This window comes from Lolium perenne, chromosome 5, assembly GCF_019359855.2.
Source record: "Lolium perenne isolate Kyuss_39 chromosome 5, Kyuss_2.0, whole genome shotgun sequence".
Taxonomy (NCBI): domain Eukaryota; kingdom Viridiplantae; phylum Streptophyta; class Magnoliopsida; order Poales; family Poaceae; genus Lolium; species Lolium perenne.
In genome coordinates this window covers 190,134,140-190,149,566 of record NC_067248.2, presented here as the reverse complement: position 1 = coordinate 190,149,566, position 15,427 = coordinate 190,134,140, and the positions used below count along the sequence as shown (strand labels likewise).

The window sequence follows — 15,427 nt, the reverse complement described above, 5'->3', positions numbered from 1 at the left end:
GCATCGATTGTCAAAATGGGTGAAAAATTTAGAAGGCCAATATAATGTGAGTTCCTCCCCAAAGTGTGCACTTCTCATAATTTGAGTGGAATCAAGTGCACATATCCAATGATGAATACTTGAAGGAAATCAAACTATATTGAGGATCAAAGATTGCATAAAGATAACATGGTGAAGTGAGCTTCAATAAATAAAGCAAGCAATCAAAGATCCAATTGGACAAACAAAGATATCATGATAAGAGAGATATAGTGCTTCTAGAAATAAGAAAGCTCCCCAAGGTTCGTGCACAATTTATAATGTTTGCATTTGAATACAATATGCACAAACATGGAATCCTCACTCCCTATATATCATTTAGAACACAACTAAGATAAAGAGAGTATGCTTATCAAGAACAACTTTAGTCCAACAATTACGAGATATGAGTGCATGAAGAAAATAAATAAACCGAGCACTCATAAATTTTCTTTACCAACCCACTAAAAACAAAAGGGGTAAAAGATGGTCGGCAAAGAGCAAGGATATCAAGATGATGGATTAACGCTCTTATGTATATGAGTTTCTAAAGTGGACAAAGTGATCCATAAAGAAATATGCACACACAAGAGGTTAACAAAATAGATAAGACAAGATATCCAAGATGAAGTCATAAAATATACCAAAGGATGTTTGCTTAAGAAGCATATATAGCCTATGGCTCCAATTTTCACTTATGGTATATGAATGAACTTCGACCAAGTTAAACAAAAAAAAAAAAAAAAACATTACAACTAACAATAAGGGAAGTAGAGCTAGTTGGAGTGTTTTGAGAAAGGCAACAAGTATCACAAAAATGGATTTATTTCACAAATTCATCAATATTGCACACAAGAGCTCTTTGAGGAATTGATATGCAATAAATTGCTAGAGGGCATATTCGTGATAGGTGAATCATAAAATATGATATATATATATAACCTATCATATGCATCTTCTCAAATTACTCAAGTGTACAATAAGAAGTTTTCTTTAAAAGGATTTTTCAAGAACCTCAATATTTTTGAAATAAGGAATTTCATGCCAAGATGCAACCTACAAGAGGTTGGATGATATATGAGTATGCATGAATAAGATACTTGTTACCGAGATAGTAATGGCTTGATGTAGTAGATAAGAGTTCATCGATCATCCTAGCTTGACTCCAATTCTCATATGGTGATAACACCTTCCTTATAGATGAGACAAGCCTCCATTGCATCTCCAACGTACCTAAAACATCATTCAAGTACATCTTGGCCCCCAAACTTATTGGGTCCAACATGGTTAGTCAAACCACAATATATAGGACACACTCCATATAAACATGTGCATATTTAGATGAAGTTTGAATTTCATGCACATCTTAGCCATTAGGATTTGATGGAGTATATCCTACATAATGGATCGAAAGAAAGCAAGCATGCTACAAGTATAAACAAATTACATATAAGCATGCACCAAAACTTTTAAAGATCCAAGAAAGATATACTTTGGACAAAACACCAAAGAAATTAAATAAGGCATAGAGGTGTCACAAAACAAATTTGTTGTCCAAATTATATCTAAGAAGCAAATCACAAAAGATTTGTTCAACAAAGTTCAACAAATGAACTAAGAAGAGACCATTGAGCATAAATGATGAAATAAAGCAAACACGCTCAAAGATCTTATCTCATTCAACATATAAAGCATAGAAGAAGGAATGAGATAGCAAAACTCCCCAAAAGAGCAAGGTTCGAACAAATAAACCAAACCCACTACACTTTTCACAATGGCACAATGTACCGTAAGGAAAAGGTATCTATTCCAAAACAAACACTTGATATGAATCAAGGGGATTTATCAAAAGATTTTTCAAAGGAACAAGGAAGACATATGGGAGTTATAAAGATTTCTTGGAATAAAATAAGGAAGTAAGAAACAATCCAAGGTGAAGATGATCCATGAATTCAACCACATACAAGGTTATCAATTGTCAAAGACAATGGGTATATTGGAAATAATTTCCGGTGGTGAATTGACAATGATAGTAAGGATTAACTTCACAATAAAAGGCATAGGATAAGTATATAGAATTAAGCACTATGCACGGATGAAGATTCTTGATAACTTCAACTAGTCACACAATCACGCACGGCAATGATTAGAATAACTTGAAGCAAACGGTGTCTCAAATAAGATATAGAGATATGTATTTGAGGAAAAACCGCACCAAGAATTTCATATTCAAACAAGAGCCCACAAGATGAGTAATAAAATATTTTTATTATGAATGGAGCTTGTTTGAGCAAACATGCCACCTAGGAACAAGATAATTAAGAGCATCAACTCTAAGTGGCATAACCTCATATGTTCACATTTTCTAGGCTTGTGATATGTACAAAACATATTACTCCCCCATAATGTGATAAAACATTTCTTCTAAATAAGAGGCAACTAAAATTCAACTAGAGATGATTAATGGATATTTAGAATTTGAATTTCTCATGAGTATTGCACACCACATAGTGACTAGATAATCTTGCAATATCAATACTAAGTGGTGGTACCCATGTACACACATTTTAAAGAAAGAGAGATGCACAAAGCATATCACTCCCCTAAAATGGGATGTTCCATTAATCACTTCAAAGAGAGCCAAATAAGATATCATCAAGGTGCATTAGGCTCAAAACAATACACAAGTATATGGTGAGTCAAACAAGCATACTTGAATACACAAGATAAGCAAGTAAGACACAACACATACATACATATATTTGGTACAAAACCAAACATGCAAAGGGGCAAGTAACTTACAATAAACATGAAGAGTTGAAGTATAAGTTACCGCAAGGAGGAACATTGGATTATAAGATATAGACGATAATCCATACGACTTGGCTTGGTCAAAGTTTAATATATGAAGATCCCTTAATTCTTCATGAAGTAGCCAAATCTCCAATGCCCTCCTCATGTACCTATTGATCAAGTTTGAGATTGTTGGTCCCCAACCAAGTTGGGTCCTAAGAGGTTAGTCACAATAGGCTTGGCAACCCAAATGGTTCTTTTCTTGAAACCACTTTGAGTTCCAACAAACTTGGCAAACACATTGCCATCCTTATCCTTCCCTAGAGAATAATCATTATCAACAATTATAGGGTTAGATAAGGTACCACCTAAGCAAGAAGAAGCAAAGTGCCCCTTCTCACGGCATAAGTAGCAAGTGTTCCCCTTTCTCTTCTTTATTGATTTCTTCTCTTGGGGAACAATATCTTGATTCTTCTTGGGAAGTGGCCTATCTTCAACTTGAGGTCGAGCATGAGCTAGACCTTTACCTTGTGGCCGTTTCCCTTGTTGTTTCTCACTCAAGTGCTTCTTCTTCTTCAATGGGCATGATCTAACATGATGCCCTTCAACCTTGCACTTGAAACAAACCAACTTGGCCGGATCCTTGACTTTGACTTGGCCCTTCTTCTTGTTGCTCTTGCTCTTGGACTTGTTCTTGTTATTGGAGTTGAATCCAAGTCCACTCTTGTCATTGGGGGATTGTTGCACACTTAGCATCTTGTCAAGTGCGGATTTCCCTTCATGACGTTTCTCCAAGTCTTTCTTTAAAGAAAGGACTTGAGCCTCGAGCTCTTTTATTTCCTCTACATGGTTAGTAGAAATACAAGTACTAGAGGAAGTAGAAGCTTCATTGTTAGAGCAACAAGGCAAAGTAAGTAATCCAACACAAGGTGTATCACTAGTTTGACTAGATGGATTACAAGGACTAGCACATGGCAATATAACATTTTGGGTAGAGGTTGTGCTAATGTCCACATGAGGCTCACAAGATGTTACCTTAGTGATACTAGCCTCATGAGCTAACTTTAGCTCATCGTAGGAAGTTAGAAGATCCTCAAAAGAGTGTGAGAGCGTTTTATTGCTTTCTTCCAATTCCCTACAATTGCTAGTTAGCAACTCAAGTTGAGCCCTTAGCTCAACATTCTCCTTTAAGGTAGATGCTTCACAAGAGTTAGAGTTAGTAGCACAAGCATCATCAATAGATTTTTCATTTTCAAGCTCATATGATTCAATTTTTTGTGTGAGCATAAAATTAGTATGCTTCTCATCTTTTAGCTCTTGCTTGAGGAGATTGAATCTCATTTCCCCATTTTCAACATGGGACTCCAACTCCACTATGGTTTCCCTATATTTACTCAAGGTATCCATAGAGTGTTCGAGATTAGCACGAGCTTCTTTATTACCATGAAGAGAAGCATATATCATTGCCATATTATGCACCAAGGTATTATATTCTTCATCATTATCATCATCATCACTCTCATCATTAGAGGAAGTGTTAGGAGTCAAAGTAGGAGATACCTTTGATCCATTTGCCATAAGGCACATGTGCATACCGGAGAATGAAGATGAAGATATTCTTGAATCCTCATTTGAAAACATGTCTTGATCCATATAGTGTTTTGTTTCCTCTACATTGTTAGTCAACAAACAACTAGAGGAAATATAGGCATTTTGATTATGTGGGCAAGACAAGGTAAGCATATCTTCATGAGATCTATGTAAGCAATTTACACATGATATGCAAGGACTAACAACACAAGCATGTAGGTCATTTTCAATGCTAGATGTGTTTAAGTCCAAAGAGGAAACATTGCAATGAGATAGAGATGAAGAGTCATCACTATTGAGCACAATATCAACATTGCAATTTCCCTCACCACTCACCATATCATTACCTTGTGTCTTGCAACACGTTGGTGAAGTGGAAGAAGATGATATGTCATCACGACCGGAGGTGGAAGCAACTTGGAGCTCTTCATGATGTGAAGGGGAAGAGAGCTCCTCGGAGACACCACCGACCAATTGAGAAGTGGATCCACCAAACATTTCCTTAAGCTTGATCCACATCTCATGAGACGTTTTTCGCTTTATATATATCAAGAACCTACGAAAATCGGGTCTCAAAGAGAATAAAAGCTCATTAGATACTTGAGCTTCAAGATGTAAGTTTTTCTCATCCTCTAAAGATAGATTTTGAGAATCCATCGGAGGAGAAAAACCGACATCTAGAAATTGCTCTATGTGTGGACACAAGGTCCGAAGCTTACAAAGCAAGCAATTTCGCCACAAATGATAATTTGTGCCAACAAAGATAATTGTGTCATTGTGCACTAAATTACTAGCCGACATCTTTACTCTCAAGGCGGTGAAGCCTAAAACAAGGAGAGACCTTGCTCTGATACCAATTGAAAGATCGAGATGTCGCCTAGAGGGGGGGGTGAATAGGCAATTACAAACTCTTGCGGATTTGTCTTGTATGAATGCGGAATTAAACTATCGTTTAGTTTACAAGCACAAACCCTAAATATGCTACGCTCAACTAAGTGTAACAATAGCAACTAGAGCTAAGCAAGATAGGCACAAGATATATGTAGCACAAGTGATAGCAAGATATATGTACTTCAAGCACGATGGCTATCACAAGGAAAGAGAGCTCGGGTATAGAAATAACCGAGGCACGTGGAGACGAGGATGTATTCCCGTGTTCCCTTGCTTTGCAACAAGGTACGTCACGTTTGGAGGAGTGGAGGTCCCACGAAGGATTCCCCGCGCCACGAAGGCTCACCCTATTCTCCGAACCACACCCACGAAGGATAATGGCCCCTTCCTTATGGTTAGCTTTTCCTCCGCTCCGGAGATGGCAAGCTCCACAACCACTTCACAAGCTCCACGAAGGAGAAGCCCGGCCTCTTCACAATCTTCTTGAAGAGATCACCGGAGCACCAATCACCAAGCCAACTAGGAGGTCACCCTCCAAGAGTAACAAGCTCACGGTCTCTCACTTGAACAAATCGTGGTGGAGAGCTCAACACTATGCAATGATGCAAAGCAAGAACACCGGAGGTGTTCAAGTCCTTCACACTCAAATCCCACCAAAGCAACGAATGCTAGGGTGAGATTGGAGAGGAAGAACAAGGGGGAAAGTCAACCAAAGACTCCAAGATCTAGATCCCAAGAGTTTCCCTCACTTAGAGAAGAAATCGATCGGTGGAAGTGTAGATCTAGATCCCCTCTCCCAAATCCTCAAATATGAGCAAGAATGGTTCAAGGATTCAAGGGGGAGAGCAAGTTCTTCAAATAGTAGCAATGGAGGAGAGAGAATAGGAAGAACTTCTTTGGCTCAAGGTGGAAGAAGCCTATTTATAGCAAAGGGAGAAATAGAGCTGTTGGGGAAAAAAACTAGGTGAAAAACTGATAAAAAACGAGCTAAAAAACAGCCCAGCCGGTTGCCGAGGACCGGCCTAGCACCGAGGAGCCGGTCGGCGGCCCGGACCGACCGGCCCAGAACCGGACAGGGCAGCGGCCGCGCCTGGGCGGCGGATAAGCCAAGGCGCGCGGGGCGAGCGGCCGGGCCGCGTGGGCGTTGTGGCCCCGATCCGCCAGAGCTCCGGTCCGGCCGGGTTAGCGGCCGGCGGGCCGGTTGGTAACCGGCCGCTGGGCCGGATGGGGTGGCCAGGCCCACTGGATGCCACCCGGATGGCAATGGCGCCCGGGCCGGTCAACGACCGGGTGGGCCGGCGCCTGGCCCGGCTGGCCGGCCGGCCGACCGGCTGCCCCCTTTTTTTTTCTTTTTCTTTTTATTCTTTTTCCTTTTTCCCTTTTCTTTAATAGCTATTGCTCCCGAACTCCGAATCGCATGAAACCAATTTTGTTTGGAAGATAACAACAAATGCTATCTTATAGAAAGTGAAAACCCAAGAATTTGTAGGAGGGGATTTTATCATGAATATAAAAGGTAGAACCTTATATCATGAATAACCGGTAAAATCACCCAACCTCGAAAACGCAATAGAAGATGCATGTGAACTCCGTTTTCGATGAACTTGGGCTTGTTGTAAAGCTAGCAACAAGCTCAAGAACCTCACACCGAGAAATACCAAGAAGCAATAAGAATATGCAACGCATGCAAGGATTGAGCTCCCTAAGACGATGTGATCAAGTTAACCAACCGAAAGCCCCTCTTGATAGTGCGGCTATCTATCCTATAATCCGGTCTCCCATCAACCACCTCGAGACCGGTAAAAGGAAAGCCTATCAAGGTCATACCTTTGCCTTGCGCATCCCATCACTTGATCATTGTCGCTTCGTGTATACTCACAAATGCTCCCCCATACACTATGATGGGAAAGCTTCATTGATGCACATCATCACATGTCCACTATCACCAAATGGACGGCAAGCTTCAAGCATGTGATCCACTCAAGATGCTCATCTTGAACTTGCCCAACTCAACCTTGTATCTTCTCATACTCACTTGAGATAGAGCATGGCTAATATTGAGTTCCACATAAGAACTCCATCTTCATTTCTTCTTCTTGATCATATCACATATATATCTTCATACCGATGATCTTGATGCCAATACACAAGGTATATCTTTATCTTCATGGCATCCATACTTGAATCCAACACACGGAGAGCAAGTAGTACCTATTGAATATTCCTTCATATAAACTCAATGAAAACATTAGTCCATAGGGGTTGTCATTAATTACCGAAATCACACATAGGGGCAATGTACCCTTACACAACGCCCGAAACAAAAGCACTCCACCATCCACCGCCTATTTACCGACACTTCTGCGGTATTTCAGGAACCCATATATTGTTTTATTTCTATAATATTTTAACCAACGATCTCGACACAAAAGCACTCCACCATCCATCGCCTATTTCACTGGTACTTCGGCGGTACTTCAGGAACCCAGATATTGTATTATTTCTACAAAATTGTAACCAACGTTCTTGATACCAAGGGCGTGGTTGAGTTTCAGATGTTTCTTCTTTCTTCAGTTTTTTTTTAAGGAATCCGCACTCTTAAACCTAAAAAGCGTTGTTTTATAAAAAAGAATGCCGCACGATAGACAACACGGGCGCGACGTGCGCCGCGCCGCGAACTTCCTAGTACCTATATAAAAGTTGGCTGATTTCTCACGCTGTGAGCAGCTCAGGATCACTTAGCACTGTTCATGTGCTATTTTTTTCCAATTAAAACACAACACGTAAGTAGGCTGCTACAGAAAATAGGTGATGAACAGTGCCCACGGTGAACAGTGATACTGAACAGTGCAGGTGGATACAGTGCCGGTCACCATACACAGTTGATATGAAAGCCACACACAGTAGAACAGTGTCAATTTTTTCACACTCTCTCGCGGTAATTTTTCAACGGAACTTTCGACAAAAAAAAGAAGTTCAAAAATTTAATATATTTTACACACATCAGTCAAATGCGGATATTTAGTGCATTTAAAAAACCCAAAAAATGCCACCACAGTGCCGGTCACCATACACAGTTGATATGAACAGCACAAACAGTAGAACAGTGTCAATTTTTTCACACTCTCTCGCGGTAATTTTTCAACGGAACTTTCGACAAAAAAAAGAAGTTCAAAAATTTAATATATTTTACACATATCAGTCAAATGCGGATATTTAGTGCATTTAAAAAACCCAGAAAATGCCACCACAAGAGCGGCGGTTTTTCCCCCTCTCTCGCGGTAATTTCTCGATGCAGCTTCCGATAAAAAAAAGTTCAACAATTTAATATATTTTTTAAAACATTTGCACCGTTTAGGAGCAAACAACCAAATACGGATGTTTAGTTTTTTAAAACAAAACTAAAATAAATGCCAACACGGGCGCGGCGGTTTTTCCCCTCTCTCGCGGTAATTTCTTGACGCACCTTTCGACAAAAAAAGGAGTTCGACAATTTAATATATTTCTCAAACATTCACACTATTTAAACAACTATGAAACACGGCGCTAACTACCTACTATTAATTATTTAAGGCCAAATATTTCTCGGTCGGTCATTTTGCAGCGACACACAAGGGTAGTAATTCTTACACGAACCTTCAACCTCAACCGTGGTTTTGTACAGTAATTACCCGCCGATATATTTTTAGTACTGCATAATTCTACAATGGTGATTCAAAGAAAAATCCAACATCGGCTCCCTCGTTTACTTAGGGAAAATAATGTTGCGTTCTTATACGATAACATCAAAATAATATACTTACTCCAGCATCAGTCACATTTTCACCTTGGATGACCTTCTTATATGGTAAATTTACAAAGACAACGCCCGAAACAAAAGCACTCCACCATCCACCGCCTATTTACCGACACTTCTGCGGTATTTCAGGAACCCATATATTGTTTTATTTCTATAATATTTTAACCAACGATCTCGACACAAAAGCACTCCACCATCCATCGCCTATTTCACTGGTACTTCGGCGGTTCTTCAGGAACCCAGATATTGTATTATTTCTACAAAATTGTAACCAACGTTCTTGATACCAAGGGCGTGGTTGAGTTTCAGATGTTTCTTCTTTCTTCAGTTTTTTTTTTAAGGAATCCGCACTCTTAAACCTAAAAAGCGTTGTTTTATAAAAAAGAATGCCGCACGATAGACAACACGGGCGCGGCGTGCGCCGCGCCGCGAACTTCCTAGTACCTATATAAAAGTTGGCTGATTTCTCACGCTGTGAGCAGCTCAGGATCACTTAGCACTGTTCATGTGCTATTTTTTTCCAATTAAAACACAACACGTAAGCAGGCTGCTACAGAAAATAGGTGATGAACAGTGCCCACGGTGAACAGTGATACTGAACAGTGCAGGTGGATACAGTGCCGGTCACCATACACAGTTGATATGAACAGCACACACAGTAGAACAGTGTCAATTTTTTCACACTCTCTCGCGGTAATTTTTCAACGGAACTTTCGACAAAAAAAAGAAGTTCAAAAATTTAATATATTTTACACACATCAGTCAAATGCGGATATTTAGTGCATTTAAAAAACCCAGAAAATGCCACCACAAGAGCGGCGGTTTTTCCCCCTCTCTCGCGGTAATTTCTCGATGCAGCTTCCGATAAAAAAAAATTCAACAATTTAATATATTTTTTAAAACATTTGCACCGTTTAGGAGCAAACAACCAAATACGGATGTTTAGTTTTTTAAAACAAAACTAAAATAAATGCCAACACGGGCGCGGCGGTTTTTCCCCTCTCTCGCGGTAATTTCTTGACGCACCTTTCGACAAAAAAAGGAGTTCGACAATTTAATATATTTCTCAAACATTCACACCATTTAAAGCAAATAGCCAAATGCAGATATTTAGTGTATTTAAAACAAAAAATATAAAAATGCCACCACGGGTGTGGCGGTTTTTCCCCTCTCTCGCAGTAATTTTTAGACACATATCCTCCCACACAATTTTTTTGCCAACTTAATATATATTTACCTCACATTTATGCCATTTAGAGCAAACGGATAAATGCGGATATTTAGTGCATTTTTAAAAATACGTTTGAACCGCAGCAATAAGCACGTTTGAGCCGCAGCACAAACAAGCTCAAAAGAAACAAAAGAGAAAGAAAAGAAAAAAATGTCGACACCGGCACCTCGACAAGAACGAAAACGACTCGCAACCGTTGCGCTCTCCGGAGAATTCCACCACACTCCACTCCTAGCACACCGAAGCACCGCATATCAAGCAACACCTTCAACAAGGAAAGCGATGACGACGTTGTTGTTGCTCGGACAAGTCCTAGGGTTTCCCCCGATACGCGGAAGGGATTGGGGAGGAGGTACAACCGACGCCCTTTATGAAGGCAGGGCGACACCCGCAGGCGTCATCGCGTCGGTGTCGAGCATACCGACCGGACATGGCAACGAGGATAGACCAGGCCCACACTTTCCCAGTCGGGCCCTCACAGACCCGCAAAGTCACCACCGACATACTGCAGCAAGCCAGCCGGAGCACCGCCGCCACCCAGACACCGCCACAGCGCCTTCTCCACCTCATCGCCAGCGCGCCAGAGGCAGGTAGCTCGCCCGCCCAGATGGGCCCCAATTTGGGCCCAGATCTGGGCCAAACGAGCTCCGCCCCAACACCTCCGCCTGCGCCGCTCCACCGATAACGCTGGTGCCGCCACACCTCCTCCCACTGGACGTGCAGGTCTCACTTCGCCACGCCGAACCGCTGCCGATCGAGGTCCACCGTCGCCATCACGAGGCCCCCATGCTCCCTCGGCACCATGGGTAGAATAGAAGCAGCCCCGCCACCTCCGGCACCACACGAGCAAGGCGGCAGGGGAGAGCAGGGGAGGGGAGCTGGAGGGTGGTCGGAGAAGGAACGCCGCCCGACCGCTGCCGGGGGCGACGAGGGTCACGAGAGGTGGGGTAAGGGTTTTTTTTTTCCTGGTCGCCCTGACAGTATTCGGCTCAATTGATTCAAAATACCGAGTATATAATTTCATAGGAATTGGAGGATATGGTTCCTTGTGAATTTTAACTAAGTCAGTCGTTTGATTCACAGGGGTGAAATCCTTGAGAGTGTCTTCGGATCAGAGGATTGGAACATGCAGAACAAGAAATACACATGAGACTTACAAGTTTGCCGGTACAGAACAGATAATGAGGCACCTAGCTGCTGCTTTACATTCTCTGATACTGATACTCTCCCTCTCTATCAATTTGTTGTAAACTATCTGAGGTTTGACCCTTTTTTCAATATATTTAGTTGCGTAGCCTCTTTCCCCGGTGAAAATATGAAAAACAAATACAGAAAAAATGATCAAGACATAGACCATTGTGTCTTAAAAAGAGATTGCAGTGGATGTTCAAAATCGCACGAAATTGAGAGACACGAAGGCAATCCATATGAACCTACATATAACCATTCCTTTTAGCCAAAAGCGATCTATACGAAAATATTCAAAGATCTTATCAAATTCCTATAATGCAGAAACTTCTCATTATTTTTTTTCTTCTGGTATCAATTTTTATCCCAATTTCAACAATGAGTTTCGCCTATGTGGTGACTTCTGTTGGCTTTGTCCCTAGCGCACATAATTTTGCGCTCTTTTTTCACACATCTTCTCATGGTTGTCTCTTCTTCTCTATGTCGATGGCATGATCGTCACTAGTGACGACTCTAAGTACATTGCCTTTGTCAAGGCCCGTCTCTGTGAGAAGCTTCTCATCACCGGTCTTGGTCCTTTTCACTAGTTTCTTGGGATTAAGGTTTCTTCTACCTCTGATGGCTTCTATATCTCTCGGGAGAAGTATATCCATGACCTCCTTACTCGTGTTGCTCTCGGAGATGAGCACACTATCGAGACTCTTATGAAGCTCAATGTTCATATTTGTGTTAGTGATGGTGCTCCACTATCTGATCCTACGCGTTATCGCCACTTGGTTGGGAGCCTTGTCTACCTCGATGTCACTCGTCCAGATATCTCATATCATGTCTAGATTCTGAGTTAGTTCATGTCTACACCTACCACTATCCACTATAGTCACCTCCTCCGTGTTCTACATATGTTCGTGGCACGATCTTTCGCCGTCTATTATTTACTCGCTCCAGCTCCTTACATCTCTAAGCCTACTCAGATGCTCCGCGGGCTAGTGATCCATCGGATCGCCGGTATCTCTTTGCATACTGTGTGTTTTTTGGTGGTTCCCTTATTGCTTGGAAGACGAATAAACATACCGTGGTTTCTCATTCGAGTGCAGATGCCAAGTTACGAGCTATGGCTCTTCTGACATGTGAGGTGACATGGCTAATGTGGTTATTGGAGGATTTTGGTGTTTCTTATTGGAGGATTTTGGTGTTTCTGCTGATGCACCTACTTCTCTTATGTTCGATAGTACATGCGGTATCAGGATTGCGCATGACCCAGTGAAGGATGAGCTCACCAAACACATAGGTGTAGATGCCTCCTTTGTGCGTGCTATTGTGCGGGATCAGGTTCTCGCTCTTTAGCATGTGCTTTCAGAGTTACATCTGGCAGACTTCTTCACGAAGGCCCAAATAAGAGCGCAACATAGATTCTTCCTCTCCAAATTCAGTGATGTTGATCCATCATGAGTTTAAGGGGGTGTTCGAGTTGTATAGTCTCATTTTCCGTATATCCCTATTTTATAAGAGGTTCTATGTACTTTGACACAGTGGCGGAGCGTGATGGTAAAACTAGGTGGGGCCAATTTCATCAGCCCCTGAGGTAGCCTGGGCCAAAATAGCAATATGTAAACATATTTTATTTTTTAATGGACCAAAGTTAATGTTTAAAAGGGAAATTATGTATGGAAGACTGAGCCACAACCTGGATGGCCTCCAAGATGCGCCGCCCCCTGCTTTGACATACCTATACATCTATTTTCCTTTGGACCCCTGTGAATGTTAGTTGCCTATTCCAACACTGACGACTCCTACCTCCTAGAATCACTCTAAGAACCACGCGACTAGAAATAACATGCACATGCATCAGGCTAGCTAACAAACTCCATACTGACTAACTAGATGACCACCCAAACACTCGGCCATGTCAGCTCAGTAGCACCTCGTTTTTATTAGAACAAATGTGACGAATTTAAATATGAAATAATTTTGTTTTTATTTATTATTATTATTATTATTATTATTATTATTATCATATAATATATGCATTATTTATATAATATGGCCAAATAATTAATATATTTAAATGTTTAAACCACAATTGGACAAATAATATATGCATAACTATTAGAAAATGTGAGGAATTTGAATATGCAATAATTTTGTTTTTATTCATTTATTATTATTATTATCATATAATATATGCATTTTTATATAATATGGCCAAATAATTAATATCTTTAAATGATTAAACCGCAACTGGACAAATAATATATGCATAACTATTAGAAAAATGTGAGAAATTTGAATATGAAATAAAAAAATTATTCATTTATTATTATTATTATAATCAAATAATATATGCTTTATTCATATAATATGGCCAAATAATTAATATCTTTAAATGTTTAAACCGTAAATAGACAAATAATATATGCATAACTATTAGAAAAATGTGAGGAATTTGAATATGGAATAAAAAAATTTATTCACTTATTATTATTATCATATAATATATGCATTATCATATAGTATATGCATTATCATATAATATATGCATGTGTCACTTCGGTGAGATACAATTTAAATTCAATGAGACACAATCCTAGATACTTATGCATCCCACACAAGAAAACTCGATCATACACCCTGAAAAATGCATCCCGCAAGAATATGGCCAAATAATGTGGGGAATTTGGATACGACATAATTAATATCTTTAATTCTGTAAACCGCAAGCCGGAAAATATGAGAAATTTGAATAGCGATAAAAGATATGATATATTGAAACGATTCATAGTTCATACAAATATAGAAGACCATCATCTACTCATCATCTCTAAATATTGAGACAGTCAACATGGCTATTGTAGCCAACTAGCATCCAATACCTCCTAGCAATCTCGAAGTCCAAGCGAGCGTCTAAAGCGGCATAGTGCACTTGCTCGTAGCTCAATGGAAAATTGGCCCATCCAAAAATAAGCTCATCTTCTTTTTCTTGCGCGGCGACGTCCATCTTCTTGTGCTTCTTCCTCTTCTTATCAAGGTTTGTCCCAATGGTAGAGTTTGCAAGATCATATAGACTCGGACTGGGCTTGTTGTTGGGGTTCGGGAGTATCTTCTGGAGGTCGTACGCAGAAGTAATATGAATGTCGTAGGGACTCAACATTTGCACATCATTGCTGATAGCCGCACCGCAGAATCTGATGTTCCCATCCTGCACTTCATTGGCATAACAAATCTGGAATACCAAAGTATCGAACGCCACCGAGAGTTGAAGGACGGCGGCGCGCTGATCACCCTCGCAAGGGTCGGTGAACTCGCAGTCCAAGCCGACGCACTTGGTCGATGCGGCGTCAAGAAAGTCCCTCTTGACGTCGTGGATCCACTTCTCCACTCTTGATGCACGGAGAGCGACCATGACCTTGAAAGCCATCCCTTCGGCCATGAGGTGGTACACCCGAGTTCGAGGAGTCGGGTTGCGCGCGAGGTGCTCCATCGAGTCTGAAACGGCGACGAAGAGGAGAGCTTTTTTGCAATGGTGATAAGATGGAGAAGAATGCGTGTGTGTGGTAATGGTGGAGAAGATGTGAGCATATAAAGGAGTGGAAGATGAAGATGAACAGGGCTAGCCACCGGGTGATCAATTCCCGTGGCTGGCCGCGCCAACGGCTCAGATTCCGGCGAGTCGGCGACCCGAATTCTGTGCGCCAGTACTAGCAAAGATGATCGGGTTCCGCGCGGGAACGAACCGTTGGACTTTATGTCCCGGCTCGTGTCTCCAGCCGGGAAAAAAGGGCTGCTAGCGTAAAAGGCTTCGACCCTTTTGTCCTGGTTTGAGGCTCCAACCGAGACAAAAGACCTTAAAGAACCGCGATAAAAGACCACGTACCTTCTCGATGATTTCAGGGCGACATGACCTGCCCGTTTGTCCCGGC

General features: G+C 41.1%; 1 protein-coding gene across 1 annotated transcript; it reads right to left on the bottom strand.

Annotated features, from left to right (window-relative positions):
* Positions 1–14,328: 14,328 nt before the first annotated feature.
* Positions 14,329–14,988, bottom strand: LOC127303932 (uncharacterized). Its single transcript, XM_051334645.1, has one exon. The coding sequence runs from the start codon at positions 14,986–14,988 to the stop codon at positions 14,329–14,331; it is 660 nt and encodes a 219-aa protein (XP_051190605.1).
* Positions 14,989–15,427: the final 439 nt, after the last annotated feature.